Consider the following 26,142-nt stretch of genomic DNA (forward strand, 5'->3'; position numbering starts at 1 on the left):
GGTACTGATTATCTTTATTCTGGAAATGCATGTTGGAATTATGGATTTTAAAAAAAAGGAAAATTTATTCAAAGCCAACCTAAATAATGCATCTTGTCTTTATGGTGTCTTAAATTTAGCCCTTAGTAGAGCTATAGCAGATTGCAGTGCTTTGTAAGAGCAAAGAGATGTCTCCTTTCTTCTGACACCTAAGAAAGATTGTTGTTAACCCTGTTAGCTAAAAGCTTGTCATTTGTTCCGGGTGGGTTTTGCCCTTGTGTTTGCCATAGGTACAGAAGAGGGCAGAATAGACCTAAAGTCTATTTAGGTCTGTAGCAGAGATGAGACAAGGAGACTGAGAGTTTCCGAAACAGAAAGCTGGAGCCTGGTCTCTGCTTTCCTTGTGTGAGGCACCAGAGCTGCAGCCAGCAAGAGCCTCTCTGCTTTTTGTGTGCATTGGGTAGAATCTTTCCTGGTGTGTGGGTATTGGCATATTTATTTGCTGCTCACATATATTGTGTGTGCTCTAGCTTCTCTCTTTCTTCATTCTCTCCTAATCTCTCCTGTGACAACCATCCACCTAAAGTGTCACCAAGAGCCTCCTGCTGTCCTGTGCTGGGGACCAGGATTTCTCCAGCAGGGGCACACCTTCCTGCTGAGTGGTTTCCACTTTACAGAGACCTCTGGCTACTTAGAAATTCTCAGTCTCAGGGCTTAGCGGACTTTGGGCTTACTTGCTTTGGTCTGGGCTGCGTCAGGGTTTGGATCTTGTTTTGTGTATGAGGTTTTGAGAAATGGATGTGCCAAGGCAGGCTGTGCACGTGCGCCGGAGTCTGAGTCTGTGGCAGGTACACCCAGCTGTTTGTGTTTAGAGTAAGCAGCTCAACAGGGCCCCGCATCAGAAAGAGGTGTTCGATTGCTGCCTGAGTACAAGTAATTCATAATAGCTTGTTGAAGAATGGAAACAGAGTCAGATTTTCATTTGATTCCTTTACAAATGAAAACAGGTTGACAAACATCAGAAGTGGATTCATTTTGTTTTTCCCGTGAGATGACTAAAAACTGGTGTGTCTTAATTTCTGGATGGTTCTTAATTTCAAGATACTATGATTGTCTTGGAGTACTATTGTAAATTAGATGAATTAGTCTTTGCCAAGACTACATCCTGTCATAGTCACGGAAGTGCAGATTCAAGTGCAGAGGAGAAAGGGCAGAGCTGCAGGTGCTGCAATGTGAGTTTGAGCGCAGCACTGCTTTGGCTTAGCAGAGGAAATAATGGCACTAAGATGCAGCCATGCTTGTTGGTCTGTGGACATAAGCAGGAGGGTGAAACTCTGTAGTAGGTAAGTGGTTCTAAAGTTTCTTGCTCCTATTTACTCTTCCCAGAAGAGTTAAAATATCACTGTTTGCAGTCCACCGGAGAGGCTGGTCAGAACGCCCCTGGGCACCAGCGCTCAGTTCTTGTCTCTATTGCATGTTTCAGGTAGCCCTGTGAGATTGCACAGTACTCTTCCTATCCAGGAACTGAGTTCATAAAAATTCCCTAAAATACTGTTAGAGGATGTGCTGAGACCATTGGTAGTTACAAACAGAAATGTGGATGATACTAGCCTTTTCTTGGTGAATTGTTGTCGCTCGCTCTGAAACTGATTCTTGTCTTGGCCATTGTTTCTTAAAGTTGCCGTTTGATCACCAAAAAAATCCAACCAATCGAGCAGAAAAAAACCCAAACTAAAAGCCAAACCCCCACACTTCTGGGCAACTTTGTGTTGGTGCTAAATGTATCACAGGGACTATGAGAAAATGCTTTCAGGAATTTTATTTAGGCATGCCATTAAATAATACACGTAAAGCTGTTGCTACCACATTAAGATCAGAGAACAAATTCTACAAACAGAAATTAGATGTACTCACAGCTCAAAGAAATATCTGTGATGAGATTATATAAGATTGATGATTATGTTATGAAGTTATATATAAAGCCAGACTGGGGCTTGATACCATGCAATTGAACAGGACTGGCAAGCAATAAGTACTGAGAATCAAAGAAGTATTTGAGGTGGTAGAAATAGGCAGAGCTGTATAAAAGCAGTCTGAGAAGAAGAGCCAGACCCGGGCTTTCATTCTTTCTAACCTGCAGTACCCCCAGCTCTGTAAATGTTACTGATCTTTTTTCTCTTTGTTACTGTTTCTAGATGTAAATGTGGTGTCACAAAGATGCAGCTCTAGAGTGGAAACCTTATTTAAACAATGGTGTTGACTTCTGGAGGGACAATCACCCCAGATTTGCTTCCCTGTTGATCCCCTCCAATTCCTCCTTATCTTAGTGTGCTAACTTATGAACATGTCACGTAGTAAGACAGTAAAGTCACTCTTCCATGTAACTCCAATAATAGGCAAACCAACCAAGGTAGCTCAAGCCAACTGTCCTTGTGATTTCTTCTTACTGTTGATATTGTTAGAAAGCCTTAAGAGTTCCCAGGTAAGAGTTATTTCCAACTTGCCAAGAGCATTAAAAACATACCTGGAGTGTTTCAGACTTGACACTGATCTGTAGAATAGATGCACATTTTACCCAATCCTTAATTAAGCACAAGTTTTACAAATAACACACTAAAAAGTGTATTATGCAAGAAAAGTAAGTACAAAGTGCAGTGGGAAGAGAAGTCCCCTATTTTCTTTAGCCTGCATTCATTTACTCTTTAGGGAGTAGAATACTGAAACAAAACTGGTGAGTGATAGATGTTCCGCGCTCCATCAAGATTTCCCACTGTTAGTTGTGATTAGATACAAGACCATATGCTGATAAATTAATCTGGAAACCATATCTAACTGTGCTGAAGAACACAACTCTATATAACCCCTAATGCTCTATCTGCTGCTAGGGACAATATTGCTATATTGTCATAAGAATCCGGGATATTACTAAATGCTTTATAGTCTGGTTTCATTTGTTTGATTAAAATATGAGCTGTATTTCTGTGCTGGTTAACTAGAAAAACTAGTTCAGAAAAAGATATGCTGGGCAGGGGGGGACCCCCAAAAAACCAGGTAAAGATGACATTTTTGTGAATGCAGAGTTTGATGAGCCACAAAAGAAAGATGAAGAGCAAAGCTTGATTTAATGCTACTGAAAAACTCTTCCCAGATTTCTTGCTTCCTTACAGAAGCTGTGTGATGGTAGCAATTTCAGGGTGCTTTGTGTAGGTGTTGAGGGTGTGTGCGTGGCTGTTCAGAAAGGACTTGATCATTAATGAAGTTACAGTGCATTTCCTAAAGTGCTCCAGCAGGAGAGAGCTTCTGCTGAATTTGACACAGCAAGAAGTTTAAGGCCCATTTTCCTACTCAGTCTGCAGAGAATCTTTGTGACCCGCTCACAAAAGGGGGCTGTGTTACATAGATAGTTCTCCGTGTGTCCATCTGTGCACATGTTATGCCAACCATGGAATCCTGTTCTCTGGTAGCATAAATAATGGTCAGAATGGAAAGGCAGCTGTAAAGTTGAGTCGCCTACTGAACTGATATATCAAAGCACCTCATGATTTATTTTGTGAGTTAATCTGGTTTTATGCGGTATTTAGGTGAGCTCTTAGGCAGAAGCTCTTCCCTGTGAGGGTGCTGAGGCGCTGGCACAGGGTGCCCAGAGAAGCTGTGGCTGCCCCATCCCTGGCAGTGCTCAAGGCCAGGTTGGACACAGGGGCTTGGAGCAACCTGCTCCAGTGGAAGGGGGCCCTGCCTGTGGCAGGGGTTGGAGCTGGATGAGTTTTAAGGTCCCTTCTAACCCAAACTCGTCCATTTTTAGACTGATGCTTCTTCCCAGGCCAGAAAGCAGTGTAGTATCAGTCTGAATGCTGCAGCTCCTTGAATAGTGTTGAGGGTAATGAAGGTACTTTAAATTTTAATCTCATATGTAGTGTAAATTGAAAATTGAGTACACAGTGATACAAAAGTAATGATGGTTGTTAACAAGTGTTCAAACAGTAACAGGACTTTCAGAAATCATCTGAACCTGCAGTTAGGATGTTCTATTGGGTGTGCCAAAAGACAGGCTGGGTAGCCTTATTTTATAGCAGTTCTTGGCTTATGGGGTAGCACAAATCATCACTGTTACCTTCTCATGTTGGTGCTGCTGGCTTGATGTGTGCAAACTGTTGTTGAGTCTGTCTGCTCGTGAAACTGTTATTTGCACAGACCAACAGCATGCACAGAGCAGGAATGTGAAAGGTGAGACTTGCAGTATAAATGGGTGGCCTGCCATGCCAGCACACGGACTGAGTTAAAGGGTTTCATGAAGTGCGACAGCAGCAGTGCTGATGAACTGCAGATGTGGCTGCATGTTCTAGAGAACAGTATTAAGAATTCAAGAAGTTTACCTTATTTTGACCTCAGAAAAGTAAATATGTCTGGAAGTTAACAAGCTACAAGAGATCCGTGCTTTATGGTGTAGTTGCAGTAATTCTATCTTATATTTAATTACCTGATGCTCTTGACGAGATGGGTCTACCCAGCATGAGAAGTAAAGCTGAGTCACCAAATGAAGAATGCAATAAACTGCATTCAAAACAATTGCCATCTGGGCTTTTTTTATATTCCTCATTAAAACTGGAAGGCTGATTTTTCCCGAATGCTGCAGTGAAAATGGGGCATTCCAGTGTTGTAGCATGGCCGTTCTCGTGTCGTTTACAACTTGAGGATCATACCTGCTGTCTCCCTTTCATGCTCCTAAGCAAATAACTTGAGGAAATTTAGAAGAGACGTTCTCAGGGTAGAGGTAAAACCGAATGCTAACCTTTTATTTGTCCTTAGAGGTGATCAATCCTTCCCCAGGCCTCACCTAATTAGTCTAAACCAAGTAACTCCATGTGCTGCAGTTACCTGGATGGTTGTTATTAAAGTCAATTTTATTATAAAACCAATTGATTGGGGGTGTGGGCGAGAGGTGATAATTGTTAAGAAATGAAGTTGTAAGCTTTAGTTCACATACAAGCCTTTCCCAGCTAAGGACAAGGCATGTTTGAGCTTAGATGTGGACAGTATAAACCTGTAAGGAATTGTCAAGGTCAGAGCTAATGAAGTTGAGCCTGATTTATTGTGCGCTTCTACCACAAGGACAGTGTGTAGAGGCTTGGGTTTGATTTAGTTGTCACCACTGAGGTACTGCTGGGATAAGAAACAAGCAACACACCAAATCAGCATGCTGTGGAGGTGATGGAATCAGTGGTGCTCACACAACAGCGATACACTTCTTGTTCCTTTTTTCAAGGCACGCACCTTGAAATGATACAGAGTGTGGGAAATGCAGTCTTCTAGCACATCTCAATGAGATGCTGTCTTTGAGGTGCACACTGCTTCCATACTGTCCCGTGTACCTCCTCCTGTGCTGTGAGGAGAGCAGCCGGTGGCGTTTGGGAAGTGGATGGCATCCAGGGGGAATAGTTGGAAATGTGGAATCATAGAATCACAGAATAGTTTGGGTTGGATGGACCTTCAAAGCTCATGCAGTCCAGCCCCTCTGCAATGAGCAGGGACATCTTCAACTAGAGCAGGTGCCCCAGAACCACATCCAGCCTGGCCTTGGGTGTCTCCAGGGATGGGGCATCCGCCACCTTTCTGAACAAGCAGACTCTTTTGTAATACTTGGCAGTGTTTTAAATGAGCCTAAAGGGAATCAGGGGGTCACTTTGGCCATCAGGAACAGTTCAAAGTTAGAAGCAGGAGTAATATCCAGGCAGGTATCTTTTGGTGGTAGCTCACCTCAGGGAGAGGAATAATACCATTGCTCACCCTTGACCTGCGACTGCCCATAAGTGCTGCCCAGACTCAGGGACTGGCAGCTCACTGAAGGTATTTTACACTTGAAGGTGTTAACTCAGGTGCTTAAAATGTCTCATATTTTGTTTGTTTTTAACATTTTCCTTCCATTATAGCAGCTTACGTTTACCAAACTGGACTCCTGGTGTATCTAATACTGGGGGCTCTGGTTGTGTTTCATCTCTTCCCTCCTCTGCTGTAGCTGTTCTGCAGTTCATCTGCTTAAAAGGAGGTGGGAAAGAATTTTGCAAATCAAAGGTTTGGCTCAGTTCTTCCTTTGACTATTTGGAAGAATTCCATTGAGAATAAGATTGTAGATCTGAAAAAAATATGCTGCTTTTATAATGATATATATGCCTGCAACTATGGAAATGGCTTGCTTTTCTTTTGCACTCTGTATGGGTGGTTTTCAAGCTGTTCTTTCATGGAAGAGAGGGGGATGCAATCTCTGTGTCATCAACCAGAAGTTGCATAATCTTTGGTGACTTAGTACAGAAATGGCAGAATACCACGTGTGGAAGTTGCTTTTGAACGTTCCTGTGTGTTACCTGGTATTTGGTATTCCGCTCTGCTTCCATTGGGTTCCTTTGCTGTGCAGTCTCTATGGTAGATGAATAAATCAGAGCACAACTGCTCAAAAGATATAATGCTTAATCTTTAACTGTTTCTAGAGGGAGTGAAAATATGACTAGAAATACAGAGTGTCACACAAATGATAGGAAAGGTACAGACCCTGCAGGGGCTGAGGAGTCCGAGTCTGGTTTGTCCTATGGGTAAGTAACTCATCGAGGGACAGTGAGGCCACAAATCCTAGAAATTAACTTTTTCTTTGCAAAGAAAAATTGGTCTGACCTAGAGAACTGATGTGCAAATCTCAACAAGCCATTGTAACATTAAAGGATATTCATCTGTCTACACTTGGAGTATCTTCTCATGCAGTGCAGTTTAGCACGGGGTAGCAATTTAAGATGCCCAAGTCTCTTTCAGTATTTCTTTACAAACACAGAGCAAGACTCTGGTTAAATTTTGGCTGCATGCACATGAAGAGGAAACTGTCATTGCTGTTGGTATATGTATGTGTACATGTATTTATTTTACACTACATGATAACTGTTTAACAAGTCTCTGCTGCCAGGACACTCTTGAGCTGGCCTTTCTGTCACTAAGCTAACCTCCTACCAAGCAATCCCACTTCTGGTTTATGGCTATAGTTGCTAACATGTAAGCAAACCACTGGTTTTAAAGAAGAGAATTTTTTTCTTTTCTAGATTTCAAGAGCTTGCCTTGGTTTTTGCCAGTTCAAGGACCTGTGGTGGAAAACAACAGCCATTATTGTCATGGAGATAGAATCTGAGACATTGTGTCCGAGAGGAGCAGGGCTCCTAATGAAGCGTGTGATGGTTGAGTTGTAGGCTAATTATCTTTCCCATCTGTTACTTAATAGGGATTTGTAGCACTGGGATTTAAGGTTTGTCAATTTTTGCTGTCTTTCATTCTGAACCTGGACATCTCTGCCAAGGCCAACAATGAAATGAGCACATTAAGATAATAAATCTCCAGTGGACCAGCCAAGTTATTTATTTTGGATGAACGAGGCTGCATGTAAAACTGGGGTGTTCTTGGGTTGACTGCTTACTAGAGGTGGGAGTGCTTTAGGAGTTGAATGCTTTTATAATAAGCTTTAGTTGTGGGAACATTTGAGCGTGAAACGTGAAAGAATGCAGACCTTTCAAAATATGGTATGTGAGAAAAATGTATGATTTAGTGTTTCCATTTCCATGGAGGAAATAGCAATGCTTTGCTTGAACCAAATGATAAATTTCCTTTAAACTTAGTCATATCATGATCAGGGAAACAAATTACCTTTAAATCTTTGTGAAAAAAGCTGGGGGAGAAGTGAGGTGTTTTAAAGCAACCTGCTGCCTACAAGGGCATGGTTCTATCAGTCAGTGAGCAGGGGATTGCATTATTCCTCTTTTTAAAGACACAACAGCCCTAGAGAAATAACTGGTGTTTATCAGAATGGGAGCTGGGTTTGTGGGCACTGCAGCGGCAGGCCAATTGTAAGTAATTGTCACTTACTCTTGGACAATGCCACGCTTGTTCCTTGCAGGCCCATTGAACCGGCAGCATAACATAAGAGGCATATTATTGAAATTAAGTTATTTCAACTTTTATTGCATTTACAACAGACTCAGTGCTCTGCAATGAAAAACCCCAAAGTGCTCAGTTTAGCAAGTGTTGAGCCACTGTGTGAGTCTTTCCATGAGCTCTTTCTTGGTCCCTTTCATTTAACATCATTGTGTGGCCCAGCTTGCTGCCAGTAAATGGCCTCTGTGGCCCATGGCAATCTCGCCACCATCCCATTCAGCTTCTCACCGCAGTGGAGTGGTGATGGGGAAGATGACCAGTGTTTACAGGAAGCTAATGGGAAACCCGCTGTTTTGATGGAGAGGAAAAGCCAGTGCCTTGAAGAGCAGGCAATACCAATTATCCTCATGATGGTAATGCTGTTTAAAGATGTGTTTTCGTCTGTGTGCCTGGTCACATTTAAACCCTCCAATCTGGCTTTTCTAAGTTACTTACTGCAGGAGGGCCTAGCAGTTTTACATTTGAACTGGAGGAAATATTGCTTGAATGCGTGTTGAATTTGGAAGTCTGATTTGGCTCAATTAAAATGTGATTAGGCTTTCTGTCTCCATTGTAGAGGCTGCAAGTGCTCTGGAGAAACATTTAATGTTGAAGGCTGGCCTGCTGGTTTTGACTGAAATGGAGATAGAAACACGCAATGCTCTGAGAAATTCCAGGACTCCCACTAGGTCAAAAGAACTTTCAACTACAACATTTCATCAAGTTCCCTAGTAACATGTCTCCATGTATCACAATTGTTATTGCTTGGAAATCTACCAACTTTGCAATGAGTTGAGAGTATTTATTGTATGTGCTGGATGACATTCTCTTAGGAGAGAGGTCTGATCAAAATAATTTCCTTCCCTTCTGGTTTCAGACTGCCTTTGTGTTACGCACTGTTGTTGCACTGTGTGTCATGTGCTTTGGATGAGGTTGACTGAGTTTTGTGAGTATTTATCTATTCTAATTCTATAAACTGCAATAGTTTTAATCACCATAACCTGATAGAATGTGTGCAGGATCCAGTCACTTAACTCTGGGCTAAAGCAGAAATTACCTATGCTTTCAGAAGTGTACTCGGTATAATCCAAACCAGTATATACAGGAGATCTGAAAAGCCCCTGAGCTACTTGTCTTGTTATAACCATACTAAATGAGAACTTTATGATAATGGCTTACTTCAGTCTATTTAATCTTTGAATCTCTGTAAGAACTGTATCTAGATGGTCTTTCTGGTCTGGGTGGAAATACAGAAATCTTTGCTGAACCAAAGTTAAGATTTGTAGTGCGTAAAACTGGCTGACAGTGTACCCGAGATCTCACACCAGGCATCTCTTGATTTGGCATGGTGCCTTCAAGCAAGTTGTTAAAAAGTAGCCCAACAAATGACTTCATCCTTTTCAGCTGAAAGAACAATGTAGTTTGCATAGGGAACAAAGGCCCTCTTCCTTTGTTACCGCTCCAGGCTAAAGATGCTAATAATATGGCAGGCTTATAGTAAAACAGGGCACTGATCTTTCATGGAGTCTCAGTGTATTCCAGATCTTTGATCCTATGATGTGCTGGATCTCCTAGACCCCCCTTATTCTAGGATGTGCATGGTTCAAGCTGATTTCATGAGTCTTCGTGGTGAGTAGCTTGATGTATGTTCTTTTTAATGAGAAATTTGGGAAGCAGAGCCAAGGTACTCCACATGGGCCTCCCAGCAGCTTCTCCATGGGGCCCCATGTGGTGAAGGGTTGTCCATGCCCTTTTCCTGCCCATTAGAAGTGCTGCGCTAGCGCTGGGAGGTGTCTCTGTGTCTTCATGACTTAATAAAAAAGGTTCTAAACATAAAAGGTTCTAAAAAGTCCTAATGTTGCAAGTAGGGCATCAGTAAGTGTTGGCTGGAATATTGAAAATATTTGGGCATCCTGGGCTAATTTAGTGCACATTAAGCACCTCAGTGCCTTTATGGTACATACCCAGCATGAGTAGCCAAAGGCTACGCAGAAGTTACCTTCAGAGCAGAGTGAACTTCTGGGCTCATAACTCCATGCCCAGTGCTTTAACCACTAGAGGACACTGCCTCATTATTATTAGGGAAATTAATCACTGCACGTTCAAAGTGCCAAATTGCAGGGGTTGTCTTTCTGTTGGATTAACTTAGTCTCAGATGAGATTTGTTTGGTTTGCACTGTAACTATCCATAGTGCTGCCATACTCAGATTCTACTTCAAGCTGAGTCAGTGCCCCAAACCAGACAGTTATGTTGTCCTTCCCCAGGTGAAAGAAAATACCTGATCTTGTTCCTTAGTGCCACTAAGAAAGCAAAGCACTGCTAGAAGACCCTGCGGAATAGTGATGCATCAGTTGGGTGAGTTCCTCTGTGAGCAACTGGTTAGGCTCACAGTTACTGTTAGAGTCTCTTTCAGGCTTGATAAGCTTTGGCCTTTGCTCTAAAGCACACAAGGACTGTGCCAGAAGGTAGATCCCATGCTGGTCCTGTGAGCAGCTCCACGCTGATCCTGTGAGCAGCAGAGAGGAAGCAGTACAGACACCATTCCCACTGGGGATTCTCCACAGGGTGATGGCAGAGCTGGGTGGGATGGCCTCATGCTTTACCAGCCCATGATGCTCTTGTGCTCTGGCTATGGCAGAATCAGGAGGCTATCAAGCGAATGGTGCTGCAGCCCAGTGTGTGGATCTGGCATGTGTAGGCAACAGGGGCAGAGCTTTGCTTCCTCTGGGAAGAGAAAGGAGAAGGTACAGCTCTTTTTCTGTCTCCATCTTGGAACAGCTTCAGAAGTAGGCTGTCAATCAAAAAGCGTTGTTTTATGTAGCGGGATCCAAGCAGGAGAATATAGGTATGCTTCAGGGCGAATTGATAGAATTTGCTGCTGCTTTCGTCGATCAGGGTATGGAATTGTAACAGAGTCCCATGGCGGTAGCGGGAATGTATCTAGGTTTTTGATTACATCCACAGAGCTGCTATAACCATAAGGAATAACTCAATATAGATGTCCTTCTGTTGAATCCCACAACTCATTTCGATTGCATCATGAACTTACTGACTTGGGAAGTCATCCCTCATGAATCAGATAAATGCATCTCCTCCGAGAGCTGCTTGTGCATCCCATACCCTGCAGATTGGAAAGAGGCAATTTGCTGGGTTATGTTACAGAACTGGCTCTGCTCAGCCGCTGTGAATCACTGAGGTGTCAAAGTGAATTCAGCTTTGATAAAGTGCTGTTATAACCATGAGGAGATGGGATAGTCTGAAAGTATCAATCAGACAGCTCCTGTGCAGTGTCGACACCGGTGTGCCCGTGTGCCTTGTATAAAAACTGCTGCTCTCTGCAGCACATCTCACTGGTTCTCAATAGTTCCCTCCATGATGAATATTCATACTGGTGTCTGCTCCCCATAAATACAAGCTATCCCAGATACCCCTTTTATGTGGAAAATTTGGTATTGTTCTACTAATAATGCAGAAGCGAAGAACCTCGTGGAAATTAAAAAGGAGTAAAACTATCAGAATTGTCTAAAAGGAGATGAATGTTGTGGTGCAGAGGTACGGACCCCAGTAAACAGCTCTGGCAGGGGCTGTGTCTGGAAGGTAAGCTGGTCACTCCTAGGAAGCGTTTCTGTGCACTAGTCAGAAAGTACGCCTGCAGATTGCCTTGCTGGATGCTGCCAGCAAGCGCTACTTCACTCACAAGCGCATGTATTAATTTCCGCCGTTGTAATTGTGGTGAGTTCTGTTCCTGTACTCTGAGCAGCTCTTCTGTTGTTCTGAGAATCACTCCAGTGCAAAGGTCTCTTGAGGCTTGAGCTTGACTGAAAGGCAGCCAGATGGGAAACATATTTTTGACTGACAGATGCCTGAGATTTGTAGCCCTAAAGCTTCTGGTAAGAACAGGGTTGCTCAGAACACAGTGCTGCTTGGAAAAAGGGAGTGTTAACGCTGAGTAGCTAATAACGGTTCATGTATGGAAATACAGAGAGCTTGATCACTTTCATACAGCTGGAAGCCCAAATCAATTACCTAGGCAATGACAAATGTTAATTGGTTTGTGTTCATTTTATTAGGAAAGCATTTGGGCTTGTCGTTAAAACTGGACGTGGGACTATTCCATGACTGCACTGAGCTTCCTTCTGTGTCAAACCAGCTAATGGGTGATTTTTGCTGAGGTGAGCACTCCTGCAGGTCTACCTCAACTCACCACCCTCATCACTTGCACAGGCAAAGAGTTCTTTGTGTTCTGGATCTTGAGCTGGCTCCTCTCTGGAGGAGAGAGCTGCTAATGCAGCTATCCCAGCTGCTAATGCAGTCTCTTTGCAATTTAGTGCTGTATCTGTTCTCACATTTAGTGCAGCTGATGTGAGGGGAGTTTAAGTAAAATCTGTGATGAAAACAGCTGTAAATGGGTCTGTTCAATAGGTTTACAAACTTACTTAAAACAAAAAACAGTAAAATCACGCCGCAGCACAATTGGGCAAGTCACCCAGATCAGCACCGTTTAATGGCTGAGCCACAAAATGTGGGCATGCCGCCCCTGAAGCAGAGCAAATGGTATGAAGGACGCCCTTGGCCACACTGTGGTCCCTCTTTGAGCCAAGGAGATGTGTGATTCCCATAACCACGGCCCTGGCTTCTCTCATGTGTATCACCAAGGGATGCCTGCCTTCTGCGGGAGAGCACATCGGGGGCATGTAGCATGGCAACGGAAACCACCTGTGCCATGCTGAGGCGCTGGCACAGGGTGCCCAGAGAAGCTGTGGCTGCCCCATCCCTGGCAGTGCTCAAGGCCAGGTTGGACACAGGGGCTTGGAGCAACCTGCTCCAGTGGAAGGGGTTGGAGCTGGATGAGCTTGAAGGTCCCTTCCAGCCCAAACTGTTCTGTTCTATGACAAAAACTTACAAAGCACACATAATAATCATGTTGTTTACAAGCAGTGTTTTCCATACATGTGTCCTCTGCTGAAGCTGTTGACTGTTTTTTCAAGTGTAGTGCTATTATAGAGCATTAATTATTTGATATGAGTATTGTGGTTCACAGTATCAAGTCTTATCATATGTTTCTGTTCTTTAAATAGACACCACCACTGAGTCACTGTCTAAAAGCACTGCAATGTTCGCTGTCTTTTAATCAACATCTGTTCTCATCAGTGTGGTTATGGGTATGTTACACTTTAGTTGTGGGGGGTTTTAGCACAGAAATACCTACTAGTTGGGCTGTTCTTTTTGGGATGCCAGTGAGAGTTGTCTGGGGCACATCTCAGTACCTGAGGGCCCCCCATGTACCAAACCAAGGAAGGTCTTCAGGTCTCTTCTCTACCCAGCTTTCCCAGTGGACGTTTCACCCACATCACTGTGGTGAGGGATGGCTGACAGAGAACCCCACAGCAGCAGCACTGGTCCTTGGAGAGCAGCAGGTGCGCCCTGCATGCTGCTTTACCCCCTCTATGATCAGGTTTTGCCTTGGGTTCAACAGAGGTGAAATTCTTTTCCCATTACTGGCTGTAAATGGAGTTCATCTCCACTGCTTCACTTGCATTGCCATGGATTAGATGCAATTAATAGCAGAAGGTTGCCCAAGTTCCCCAAACCTTGCAGTTCGACTGTTGGTGTTTTCAGGCACTGTCTAATGGAGCTCAGCTTTCTGCCTGCTCTCAGGTCTCTTCGGAGCCCAGCAGGGGCAGGACTGCACGTTGGAGATGTCTGCACTTGAATTGCAACCCACAGCCAGCGGGTGCGTGAGAGCAGGGTGGCCACACCACGAAGAGGACTGCGAACTGGGCCTCTTGGCAAGAGCTGGCAGAGATTTCTCCTGGACAGCTTCATACCTGGAGCCCCAGTCTGGCCATGGTGTAACTTTGATGCCAAGAGGTTTTGTCCTCTCTGGCTGGGGGTAGTGGAGCAGTCTGAAGTAGGTGGGGATAGAGAAAAGAGCCCACATGAGTTTTAAATGTTTTTCAGTGAAATTCTGCAGCATTTGCTGTTATTTGCATTGTCTCCTTTGAATTTCACCCTGTTGTAGGATCATAGAATCATAGAACAGTTATGGTTGGAAAGGACCTCAAGATCATCCAGTTCCAACCCCCCTGCCATGGGCAGGGACACCTAGGATCAGATTATCTAGAAGATTCAAACTCTGATGATTAAATTCCAGGTGAAAATGAGTAAACATATTGGGATCCTTTAGCACTAGATCGCAGTGGTGTTAGATTAGACACTGAAAAGATAATGCAAATGTTGTTCATTTAGGAATATCTTTGAAATTATTTTAGGTGCCTGATTTTAATGTCTTCTGGCATGTACTTTTTAAGTGGTTTATCCATGCGTTTATAAATTTCTCTTTTGCTTGGAACAGAGCAGAACTGGGGCTTTGGTAGTTAGATCCTCATAATTGTTCTTGGAATTTTTCTTTGGATGGAGCTTTTGGCATGGGTGATACTTGGTGAAACAGCCCTGTGTCTGGATCTCATTCATCACAGATCTTGAAAAGAAATGTCTCTTGGCTTTCAGATAGAGCCATGGAATTTTTCAAAGGATGAATTCAAACTATAAAGTGCGCATACATTTAAATATAGGTTCCTTTAAATCTGCAGAGCTTACGTAAGGATCAGGTTTGTATATATTCCGTTAATGGTAAGTGTAAATTTTGAATTTATCATTGGCAGTGGAATACGCAACTCTGTGTTAAGCTGGGGTTACATTTTAAATATGTCAGCATTTGGCAAGTAGATTTATTTCCTTGAATTAATTCTGTTCTCATCAGGCATCGTGAACGGCAACCGAAGTTATTCCTGTGTATATGTCCCTGCCCATGGCAGGGGGTTGGAACTGGATGAGCTTAAGGTCCTTTCCAACCCAAACCAGTCTGGGTTTCTCTGTTTTGTTTTGCCAGCTTGCACATGCACGGGGATGTTCAGCAGCTGACGAGCACTGAGCAGACCTGTGTGGAGCTGGGATCCTGGCAGTCGGGATAGGTGCTGGGCAGAGGTGAGGCACACAGAGAGCTTGTGCGGCTCCCAGCTCACCAAAGCACAGCAGGAAGAAAGGAGGGAGAGCAGAGGGGGAGCCTGGGCCACACAGTGTAATAGGTTTTCTCTGTCTCTGATCTCGATGCCCCTGGTTCTGAGAAGGTGTTTATGAGCCATGCTCTGTCCTGCTGCTCTTCAGCAGAACTACTCCTAGTGTGTAAAATTAAGCTCAGGCATCTATTTATGTCAGGTTCAGGGCTTATCGCTTTAACTGGAGCGTGGTTATTGGAGCCAGTATTTGCTTTAGATGGAATTATAAAGTAGGGTGCTGGGCTGTATTAAAGCAACTGAGCTCATATTAGCGAAGCCTGGCAGTTCTGGATGGAGCCTTTAGATTTACGTGGTTTTTTTGTCTTGGGCCTGACCTAAATCACAAGCATTTAGGGACAAGAAATGAATTAAGTCTTGTCTCTGTACAGACTAAATCCCTGGCCTCTGCTGAGTGTACCATTAATGGAGCCAGCAGTGGTCGTGTCTTTCCTTGAGACTATCATAAATTGCATTTATTAATGGCAGATTATGTAAGTTTCAGCCAAGTCTTTATCAGCACCTAGGCCAGACACCAGATAAACACTTGGCTGCAATTCTGCCCTCTAATAAAATCGTACATGAAACTTGAACTTGGTTTTGCAATTTAAACGCTTAAAAAATGAGCTGGTTACTCAGCGGTGTAAGCCACCGCCTGAAGCCAAAGCCAATCTGCCGCGATATATCCGATGAGAATCCAGCCTTTTCCCTTGGTGTGAGATTCCTGGCCCCTGACCTGGGCCTGGAGGAAGACGAGGAGGAGGAGGAGGAGCACGGCAGGGAAGGCTCCCCAGAGCCTGTGTGCGTGGCACCCATCCCCGGCGCGCGGTGTGCATCCCTGCTGTGTGTTTCCTTGGCTGTGCCGCACACGTTATTCTTTGTCTTGCAATTTCTCCTCAGAAGGAAGATTTCCCACTGCTGGGAAGAGGTTCCCTGCCTGGGCCAGGCTTGTGCTGCGGAAGAGATGGATGGGCACAGAGCGCACATGCCGGAGCCCCCAGGGACTGTGCTCTCCAGCTGAAGCAAAGTGACAGCACACGGGTGTTGGGGATTGACAGAGACGGGAGCAGCTCCGGCACGGCCGGAGACTGCAGCCTGCGTGCTGCTTTCCTGAGTTTGTTTTCTTTCTTTTTCAGGCCTTTGAAATGCTTTTTGACATCTGCTCTCCATTACCCATCAGCATGGCTGTCCTTTTAGGAAAAGACATTTTTCATTATTCTTCTCAAAGTTAGCAAACACCTCTTAATGTGCCCACAACAATGGCAAGGGATTTGCTCTCAGATGATCTGGCCATACAGCAGAGTCCAACTACAACAGTGTTTTCTGCTCCACATCTACATTTATCCCAGTCACAACTAACCCCAGGTTTTTATTGGAGTTCCTGGGTTTGTTTTTCATTAAAGAAATACTTTGACGCTGTCTGGATGGGCAACACGAAACTCTGGCAGGAAATCTGAACCTTGCAGTACTTCACATACTGAGTTCACTGGCAAAAGCATTTTGTTTGCTCTTTGTTAGGCACAACACAGTCACGTTGGGGCAACCCAATGCATCTGAAGTTATCACATTTAGTTTTCTTCTTTTGCACCCAAGTGGAAAAATATGCAAATGTTGAGGGAGTTTTAAGCAAAAGCAATGTGTAAGAACTGTAAGACAGAGGTGGGCAGTAGCGAGAGGATGACCTCCATTTCCCCTTTCATGCCATGTCACATTCGCTGTATTTCATTCTCTGAAGGTAAGGATGCTTTGAAGGAAAAGCCAAGTGTGCAGCTGCTGTGAGGGTGAGAACGCACACGTACCTTGTCTCCTGTCTTCAGTAGTAATTGCTACACTGCCTGCGTTTTCAAGTTATAGAATCACAGAATCCCAGCCTGGTTTGGGTTGGAAAGGACCTTGAAGCTCATCCAGTTCCAACCCCTGCCACGGGCAGGGACCCCTTCACTGGAGCAGCTTGCTCCAAGCCCCTGTGTCCAACCTGGCCTTGAGCACTGCCAGGGATGGGGCAGCCACAGCTTCTCTGGGGTTGCAACATGAGCAACATCAGGGAGAGCATCACAGGCTCCTTGTTCTGGGATGTGTGACTTGAACCCTCAAGTCTGTTGGGAGTCAGAGATGCAAAGCGGGGAGATATTGCAGGCTGGGGATGCTCTGAAGGAGCAGGAGGAGCGGCCTCTGAACTTGACAAGTCCCGCTTCCACTAGGGAAGGTTGGGGTTGTTGGTTTGGTTTTGTTTTTTGAAGTCATTAAGCTTTTAGTAAGCAAGGAAAGGGAAACATTTTCTACGTTTCAGTTGTTCCTTGAGACAGTTCTTCACACCCGGTTTTGTACGTGTAGGGGGAGATTTCTGATCTCTGGGACAGTCAGAGGAGATTTTAACTTTCAAAATATTAATTCACCTTTGAGCAGTGCTAAAAGCTTATTAAGAGGGGGGAAAAAAGCTCTATTCATCAGCAATAATGTAGTTTCCTAAAGCACACAACCTCTTCTGGTCAGGTGAGTTAACCTGGAGCGGTGCATGCGAGTTGGTGAGGGTATAGCGAAGAAGTTAACATGGATTTTTCTGTACCCCTGACAGCTTCTGAAAGGGTGGTCCCAGCGCTTCCAACCTGTGTTGCTCTGTCTTTTGGGAAGAGAAAGATAAATCAAAGGGACAAGTAAGACTGAAAAGACCAGGGTCATCTGTAACAATATATGGAGAGCAATCTGTAACTAACCAGCACCCTGCAAGCATCAAAGACCTGAATAGCAGTGTAAGTGTCTCTTATGTTTGCGCTAGACCTTCTTCTCCAGCCGCATGCAGAGCCCAAGCCTCACCCCGTACTCTCATCCGGAAAGCAGATGTTGGGTTTGCCTGCATAGCATGTTTGTTCTGTTCCTCGTTGTGGGCAGTGGGCGCGTGAGGGGCTGGAGCTGGGACTCACTGATCCTTTGCCGCACAGGGAAAGAGCCCAGCTGAGTTTTCTCGAAGCCCCAGAAATGAGAGGGGCAGCAGCAGGCTCCCAGCTCCGCTACTGAGGGAGCCAAATAAATCCCGCCCCTCTTGTCCAGTGTAAAACGTGTCAGAAAAACAGAGAGAAAGCTCCTGTCCTCACAGGCCAGAGGAGCGTTAGCTGTGAAGAATGGGGCTCCCTCATCCCTGTCCAAAGCCGCCTGATAAAATGAGAGACGGTGCGTCCCTGGGCTTTGATTTCCCCCCTCAGGGCTGCAAGTCTGTACTCTCAAAATAGCCAAAGCTTATCAGTGTGTGCTCTGTGTGTGCTCTGTGCAGCCAGGCTGCTGCTGTCCACTCACACTGAGGCCTTTCTGAGAGCCCTGGTGTCGTGACCCCAGCACATCCGACAGAGCAGAAGAGTGGTTTAAATTTAGAGCACAGCAGGGTGCAGCTGGGATTAGGCAGGACAGTGACCAGAGCCAGCCTACAGCCTGCAGCTTGGCTCAGCTCGGCTCGACTTGCTCCCGATAGCTGAGCAGGATTTGCCTCATTTCGTTGTGTTGGGTACTGCAGTTGGGTACATTGCAGGTTTCAGAGGTTCACACCTGGAGTGTCAGCAGGCACGTGGGCTTGGAAGAGCTCTGGTCTGGGCAGCCCTCCTGGGTAGGCTCCAGGGACCTCTGCCGCCTTGTTTTCTATTTGCAGATACAATTTCTGGTCTCCGTCCAGTCCTAATGCAGGATGACAGTGTCCGTCCTGGGAGCAGTGGGTGACCTCAGCCAGAGCCCCCTTCAGCCTGTGTTTTGACATGGGCAGCTTTGCTGCTCAGATGTGAAATGGTTTGGTGTTTGCTCCAGATGGGAGAGGCGTCGGTGTCGGTGTAGACCTGACCACTGAAGCTTTCATATTGCTGTGGCGGACTCCAGAGTGGTGTCTGGAGGCTGTGGCACTGCCTCAAAGTGCTTTTGAAGATTATAGCACTACACTTGCATGGGGTGATAGAGCCTGTTTTTTAACTGCTCGCAGAAATGCTTCAGAGTTATAGTCTGAGGAAATAACTCCCCCGTCAGAGCTGTTAACGTGCGTTTATTGAGCAGCTCGTTCTGATGCTGATGAGACCACGCAACCAGTTTTTTGCTTTCCAGATTAAAACCGGGCAGTTTAGTTTCTGGGAAAAAGAACTGTGTCAAAGCATGCTGCTCCCAAGTCATGGAGGGGAGGGAGGGAGAAAGATTTGCCATTGACTAGTATAAGGGGTGCTCTAATCGGCTCCAACATTTAAACAAGCTTCTTTTCATATGAATGTTGGGCCATTTTCGGTACTAAATAGCTCCATTAAATGGTTTTCCAGGTCTTATGCTGGCCAGACAGCTATTAAAGTCAATGGGAGTTTAGCCTCTGTAAGAAATGGAGCATCAGTTCTTCTGCCAGGTGAAATATATCACTCAAAAGCTAAGCTCTTGTTCAGAGAACCCAACAAGCTAATGTAAACAAGGATATAAAGCTTCTCAAATCCTGCTGAGCTGGTTTTACAGAGGTAATGTCTTTCACAGCAGTGAAACCAGCTTCATGGGAAAGCGAGCCGGGAGTCGCATCGGTGCTGCATCTCCTGCTGGAGGAGTGGCAATGGGGCTAACAGCACCTCCCGTGTTCCACCAGGGAGAGCGAGTTCTTCCAGCACAAACCAGGATGGTGTCCTCGGGAGCTTCCTGGAGCCCGCTGTACTTGGAGCCTGGCAGGTGACCTTCTCAGAGGTGCCCCGTACATGAAGTGCAAATGCACAAAGAACAGAATTCCTTCAAAGCTATCTTGGAAAAGGCCTGGAATTGCCATGGTGGTGGCTGATCTGGCTGTGATTAGGTACAAATCTCCAACTGCAAAAGAGCCTCTCCAAGAAGTTGCTCCTCACTGGGATATCTTAGTGCTTCCTAGGGTCAAGGATTACAGGTAACTCTATTGTTTCATGCAGAAAGGTCAGAATATTTTTGGTTTCTCAGATCTGTGCAAATAATCTGTCATTCCTCTGACAAACAGGGGTGGTCCTAAACTGCAGAACCCATCCCTATGAAAGACATTTACTCTTTCGTCATGGATAGCTTGTTTTTTCCAAACCCCAAAACAACCCAGGAACATGTGTCTAAAGATGTAAATGACCTCGGAACGTGTCACTGTTGAAGTTTCACACACATAAATCAGTAACTGGATTAAAAGGAGCTGAGTTGCCACAGGGCTGGTGTCCAGCCCTTGTGCAGGGTGCAAGGGGCCTGGCACTTCCCATGTCATCTCAGTGTGAGGAGAGCAAATTCCAGTCTCTGTGTGTGACTCCTGAAATGTAAATCGAAGGTAACAGCCCATGGCTGGCCAAACACCATCAGTCATTCTCTTGTGCTCTCACCAGGTTGTTTTTCATTGATGTCCATCAACATGGATGTAAAACTAGATACAGGGATGATTTCTCTTACTACTTTTTGAAAGAGGAAGATGATGTTGCATCAAACACAGATTTCCATAGACACGTGGTTACTAAAGAAGAAGGACATGAATATTTCCTTTTGAGTCAATGGCTGAAGTGCACTGTTAGCTTTGCTCTCCCATATGTGTAACCTTCTCTGGGTGGCCCTGCCTGGGCAGGTGTTTGGACTAGATCTCCAGAGGTCCCTTCCAAACCTGATGATTCTGTCATACGAATAACTTGGGCTGCCTCCTGCTGGCATGTTCCCCTCCTCCTGTGTGCTCCTGGAGTGGGGATGGCTGGCACAGCAAGGCAACCCGATGCACTTAGCTGATGTTCTGAAGTGGATACAGCCACAGCACTGGATGCGACACACAGAGGGAGGCTGCGGGAAGGGGTGGCCACGGGTTTTGTTCTTTGCTCACTATTTGGTTTGCATGGAATCCGGGGGGCTGTTGGGGGCCCTCCTCTGTTGCCAGCTGTGCTGCAGTGCCCAAGAGGAATCTGAGTGCTCCACAGCTGGGAGCAGCCTGGTTTGGTGCCAGGAGTGCTGTGGGGGCTGTCTCGCTGCTTCCCAGCCTGGGTCAAGGAAACCTGTCTCACCGAGTTCTGTGCTCCTGTGTTACTCCTGGGACCTGGGCTGTCCCGTGGCACCTGCACAGTGAGCGCCTGTGGGCTGGCCTGCAGCCTGCTCTTGTCTGTAGGGTCTTAAGGGCAACAAATGATCATAAACTCCTGTGGGAGAACGTACACAGGAGAGGATATGGACTTGCCATCTGTCCTTCTGAAAACCAGGTCTGGGAGCCAGAGCAGCGGGGACGGCAGCCCCGAGAATCAAGGTCTGAGTCTTGATTCCTGCATGTTGGCAGCCTAGGTTCAGTGCTGATGGCCTGGGGCTCACACCCTGAACACTGTGTTGTATGGTGTCAATCCCTCTCCTGACACAGACCCCGCAGGACAGTGATGAGGAATTCATGAGGGAAACCCGACCAGTTGCTGTAACTGGGAGTTGCGAGCGCATTTAATGCACTCAGGGAGGGCCCTTTGTCTAACCACATCTCCCATCACCTCTTGTGCTCAGTGGTGATGGAGGGCACTCCTCAGTTTCCCTTTTCTGCTTTGGTCCTTTGCACAGGTTGAGGCTGTGTCTTTCCTATTACATTGACTTTAGCCAAGGTCCTCCACACTTTTTCTCCTCTGGGACACCTGTGTGAGAGCTTTCCTTCTTTATTGGCACAAAGGGCTGATCCACAAAGCTGTGGGTCAGATTCTGTCAGTGCACCCACGGTCCCTACCCTATCAGGGCACCTTCAGCTGTAGCTGGAGGGCTGGAGCAGTGGGGCGGTTTCAGCTGGGGCTGCAGGATGCTGGGCTGCTTGCACTGTGATGGCAGGATGGAATGTGTGGGCCCATGGGGAGGCTGAGAGTGATGGTTTTCAAGGCAGGAGCAGTTCTTGGTGTTGGGTCCAGCTCCCAGGGGTGATGGTTTGGATGGTCCAGCTCCCACGGGTGATGGTTTGGATGGTCCAGCTCTCAGGTGATGGTTTGGATGGTCCAGCTCTCAGGGGTGATGGGTTGGATGGTCCAGCTCTCAGGTGATGGTTTGGATGGTCCAGCTCTCAGGGGTGATGATTTGGATGGTCCAGCTGTCAGGGGGGATGGTTTGGATGGTCCAGCTCCCATGGGTGATGTTTTGGATGGTCCTGCTGCCGAGTCACCAGGTGCAGCCACCAGTTTCCAGGCGGTCTGTTGAACTGCAGAGAGGTGCGTGTGGGGACAGGAGGTCACTGAGGCCCTCAACTGCAGATGGGGCACAGGGACTCTCCTCCACAGCACGGCTCAGAGCTGGCAAGGCCACCACGAGTGCCGCTGCTGGCACACTGTGGCCGAGGTGAACACGTGCACCTCACAGCACCAGCAAGCAGGGGCATTCCTCTGGGCAGGTTCAGGGGTCGGGAGAGCGCACGAGCACCCGTTTCACAGTGCAATGTCATCCCCTGCCCCATCTCGCCCTGCCTCTGCCTGTCGCTCCTGGGAGCTGCTCTTGTCCCGGCAGGGTGCTGGAGCTGGCACTGGCTGCAGTCAGAGTGGGCTCCCCATAGGGAGGGCCAGGTAATTCCTGGCACATTAAAACACGTGACTGCAGCAGAAACCTCCACAGATCGTCTTGGCCAACCACTCACTTGCCACTCCACAGCCGCCTGATGAGAAATGCTTTGTCCCAAGAGCAGGCACAAGGGAAGCAGAGTGTGCGGGGGGGAAAGGATCAACTCACTCTTACGACTTCTTCCGTCGCAGGTACATGCAATAGCAAAACACAAGTGCAAGAGGCACGGAAATCACGATGGCTGCTGTGCCGATCATGCAGCTCCTTCTCACGTCTTGTGGGCAGACAAAACCTGCCGCACCCTGAGCACTGGAAGTGCTGGAGGATCTCTCCTTGTCCACGCCTGCAGGGGCAGTTCAGAAGGTGAGCATGGCCTGTGCACCGCTGCTAAGCTGGCAGCACGGTGCCGTGCCCAGGAAAGACTCTGTTTGCCCCAGTGCTGGTGCCTGGAGGCTGCTCCCTGTCTCTTGGACAGGGCGTCCCAGTGAACACAACTCGGGGGCCAGGAGGAGAGCCTGGGGGGGCACAGCTGCTTGACCAGCCGCCCCTTCGAGGGCCAGGGGCAGAACCCATCCCTGCAGCAGGCAGTGCCAGCCCCAAATCTCCCTCGCCTCAGGCCAGCTCCCCCACCCCAAGGGGACAGAGTCACCCCTCCCGGGAGAGACTTGAGCCTTGCTCTCCCCTTTTGCCTTGTCTCCAGCACAGGCACGGTTTACAGCCCCTGCCAGGTTGTGGGATGCATCTCCCGCTTTGGGACCCCAGCAGGAGCTCTCAGTACCTGAGTCCAATGGATAAAAGCCATACACGCGGCCATGCTGGTCCTTTCCAGGCCGTGACAGCGCTGCCAGAAAGCAGAGTCGACAGGTAGAGCCTCAGCTTGGTTCAGGCCCAGAGGGGCAGGAGGACAGGGAGGTTCCCTGTAAGCCCCTGCCCATTCTGGCAGTCAGGGCAATTACCTCGCATGTCGGTGTCCTGCATCGCCACTGTGTCTTGGGTGGAGACAGGCCCTGAGATGCTGTGTGCTCCCGCAGCCGCCTCACTCTGCACAGCCTCTTGTTCCATCCCTTGGGAAAGAAAGTTGGATCTGATGGAACCGTTCCCCACCAGGGAGATGGCATTTTCATGAGGCAACAGTTCTCAAGGACATCGATCAGGTTTTGGTGCTGCACCTCGTCACGACTCCAAGGAGCCACCAGCCTGAGCACTGGGACCGGGGAGTGGCAATTGCCTCATGGTGTGCAGTGCACAAGTGCATTTTGTGCCCTGTGAGGTGATGCTAAATGGTCCTTCAGAGAGGACAGGAAGAAGCTGCAGGCAGGCCAGCAAGGAAACAGCCCTTCTGAGCTCTGAGCTGTAATGGGAACACTGGGGAGCAGCTGCCCCTGGCACTCGCTGGAGCCACATCTGGCAGCAGAGGCTCTGACCCATCTCTGTGCTCTCCAGCTCCTACATTGCACGAAAGCAGCGTCGCTGCAGCGAGGCTCTGATCGATCCCTTCCTGCTGGGCAGGCTATGGCAGCTCCAGATGTGTAGCTACAACCTCACAGCTAAAGCAGAGTGAGATAGACCCACCGTGTCCTCTCCTCAGTTCCTCCACTATTTGCCTTAGAACTTCAGAGGGCTCTGGGGTCATTATTCTGCCTTCATCCTGGAGGTCTGCTCTTGGAGGACCTGAACAGGAGATATTTGGTTCACTTTCACACAAATAATTGCAGAAAACCCGCTGTGTCCTCTCTCCTGTTCCTCCAATATTTGCCTTGAGACTTCAGATTGCTCCAGGGACTTTTTTCCTTCTTCCTCCCTCTGACTTACCTCTGGGATTGCTTTCAGGCTTGGGGAGAAGATCAGCAGAAGGATCTAGGAAGCTGTTGGCCTGGAGAGGATCTGAAGGAAAATTGAAGACACATAAGCTCTGCCACATTGACAGTTGTTGATTCTGTCAAGGAAAGGGACATTGAGGACGTACCTCCCGGCTGCGCCAAGGTCGCGATGGGCACTAAACCAGCATCCTGCCAAGTAGCTCCTTGAGCCTTGCCACCATCCTCATCTAGACCCAAGCACAGGGGAGAAACATTGCTGTAACACGCTGGGATCCACTTCTGCCTTAGCGAACTGCAGGCACTGCGAGGGTCAGGTAACAACGTGGGAGCCTGACAGAGCTTCTGGGGGTACTGGTGAGCTCTTGGCTGGCATGTAGCAGCTACAAACCCTCTTTCAAGGCCATGTCCAGCACCCCTCGAGGGGCGGAAGGACCAACATGAGGCCCCTCGGGGCGCTGTTCCCTGGAGCGCTCCTGCTCGCAGAGGAAGCCCTGCCTGAAGCACCAGCGCCGCTGCTCACCTGCTCTCCGCGCTCGCCATGGAGCAGCCGCAGCCTGCGGGGCCACGGGGAGGATGAGGAGGATGAGGAGGAGGTGATCAGCGAGGGCCATTGCCCCCTGCACCCGCACCACACTGCTGGGGCTGCTGTTGCTGTTGCCCCTGCCGCTGCTGCTGCTGCCGCTGCTGCCGCTGCTGCTGCCGCTGCTGCTGCTGCTACAGCCGTCTAGCCACTGCCGTCCAGCCACTGCTATGGCCACTGCCGCTGCCGCTGCAGTCAGGGCTGGGGGCTGAGCGGCGGCTCTTACTGCTGGCTGGCACCATGGGGCTCTGTGACGTCATGGCCGAGCTCTCGGTCCATCTCGGGGGGGGGCGCACGTTCCAAGGGGAGCTCGCTCCAGGGCCCGGGACACAGCCCACCCGCGGCTGAGCCCGCAGCTCTGCCCTGCCCTCCAGGCGCTGTCACGGGGGCAGCGAGGGGCTCACAGTCCCCCAGAACCACAGGGAACCACAGCCGAGGGAGATGGGACCTCCTCAGGGGCAGGAGCAGCCGCTCATGAGGCTGAGGAGCGAGTGATTTCAGTCCCAAAGCAAGTGCAAGATCCCCTCCTGGAGGCATCTTCCAGGCTGGAGCCCAGTTTGGCACCTTGGGGGACCCCAGGGCTCACAAGTCACTTTCACCTTACAGGGAAGATGAGGCCTTTACTTTTCCATTTCCTCTTCCCATGGAGTTCAAGTGAGTATTTTCAGTCAGGATCCTCGAAGAACAAAGTCAATCCGTAAACCAGAAAATACTCTCTTAAACTGACGTTCAGAAGGAAGCTGTGAGAGAGCACACAGAGTGTCTGCTGCCTGACCAGCGTAGTGGCCTTCTGTGGTGGAGTGACTGTCCCAGTGGACAAGGGAAGAGCTCCCGCTGTCATCTGTCCTGGGCTTCTGTAAGGCCTTTGGCACAGGCTCCCACAGCATCATAGAATCCCAGACTGGTTTTGGTTGGAAGGGACCTTAAAGCTCACCTGGTTCCAACCCCAGAGAAGCTGTGGCTGCCTCATCCCTGGCAGTGCTCAAGGCCATTTTGGATGTGGTTTGGAGCAGGCTGCTCCAGTGGAAGGTGTCCCTGCCCGTGGCAGGGGGTTGGGACTGGATGAGCTTTAAGGTCCCTTCCAGCACAAACCATTCTATGAAATCAAAACTGCTGCTGATGGTGATGCTCAGCATTTACACTGTGCAATATGTGCTGAAGGGGGACCCTGGTTTATAGCTGAGGTTTGCCAGGTGATACTGCAGAAAGTTTGGGTTTTTTCCTAGTGCATTCCTCTATGCTTGGGATTTAGCCCTAAAAATAATTTATTATTGA

The 26,142-nt window shown here is 47.7% G+C and overlaps 1 protein-coding gene and 1 long non-coding RNA gene across 4 annotated transcripts; one reads left to right on the forward strand and one right to left on the reverse strand.

The window, feature by feature from the left end:
* Nucleotides 1-1,194: 1,194 nt before the first annotated feature.
* Nucleotides 1,195-24,945, forward strand: LOC136018202 (uncharacterized). The gene is made up of 3 exons (XR_010614289.1): nt 1,195-1,322; nt 22,659-22,830; nt 24,298-24,945. It is a non-coding gene; the product is annotated as an uncharacterized LOC136018202 (long non-coding RNA).
* LOC136018201 (protein piccolo-like) lies at nt 21,562-24,933 on the reverse strand. 3 transcript variants are annotated; one of them, XM_065687233.1, is made up of 8 exons: nt 24,808-24,933; nt 24,434-24,514; nt 24,280-24,351; nt 24,040-24,138; nt 23,424-23,531; nt 23,246-23,308; nt 22,636-22,810; nt 22,029-22,114 (listed from the first exon to the last, which is right to left on the reverse strand). In XM_065687233.1, exons 1-7 carry the CDS (start codon nt 24,896-24,898, stop codon nt 22,638-22,640), a joined length of 687 nt encoding a protein of 228 aa, XP_065543305.1. In that variant the 5' UTR covers nt 24,899-24,933; the 3' UTR covers nt 22,029-22,114; nt 22,636-22,637. The 3 variants fall into 3 exon arrangements, with proteins under 3 accessions (XP_065543304.1, XP_065543306.1, XP_065543305.1); XM_065687232.1 differs by lacking the exon at nt 22,636-22,810 and having other exon boundaries at nt 21,562-22,114; XM_065687234.1 differs by lacking the exons at nt 22,636-22,810; nt 24,040-24,138 and having other exon boundaries at nt 21,562-22,114.
* Nucleotides 24,946-26,142: the final 1,197 nt, after the last annotated feature.

This window comes from Lathamus discolor, chromosome 7 (assembly GCF_037157495.1).
Source record: "Lathamus discolor isolate bLatDis1 chromosome 7, bLatDis1.hap1, whole genome shotgun sequence".
NCBI lineage: Eukaryota > Metazoa > Chordata > Aves > Psittaciformes > Psittacidae > Lathamus > Lathamus discolor.

Bases quoted from the DNA above. Each gene is read 5' to 3' on its own strand.
- LOC136018201 (XM_065687232.1), bottom strand. From the start codon at position 24,898: ATGGCCCTCGCTGATCACCTCCTCCTCATCCTCCTCATCCTCCCCGTG. The intron at 24,139-24,279 runs GTAAGTCAGAGG...TCTCCTGTTCAG, and splicing joins GCCTGAAAGCAATCCCAGAG to GTCCTCCAAGAGCAGACCTC. The intron at 22,115-23,245 runs GTACTGAGAGCT...ACCTCTCTGCAG, and splicing joins CTTTTATCCATTGGACTCAG to TTCAACAGACCGCCTGGAAA.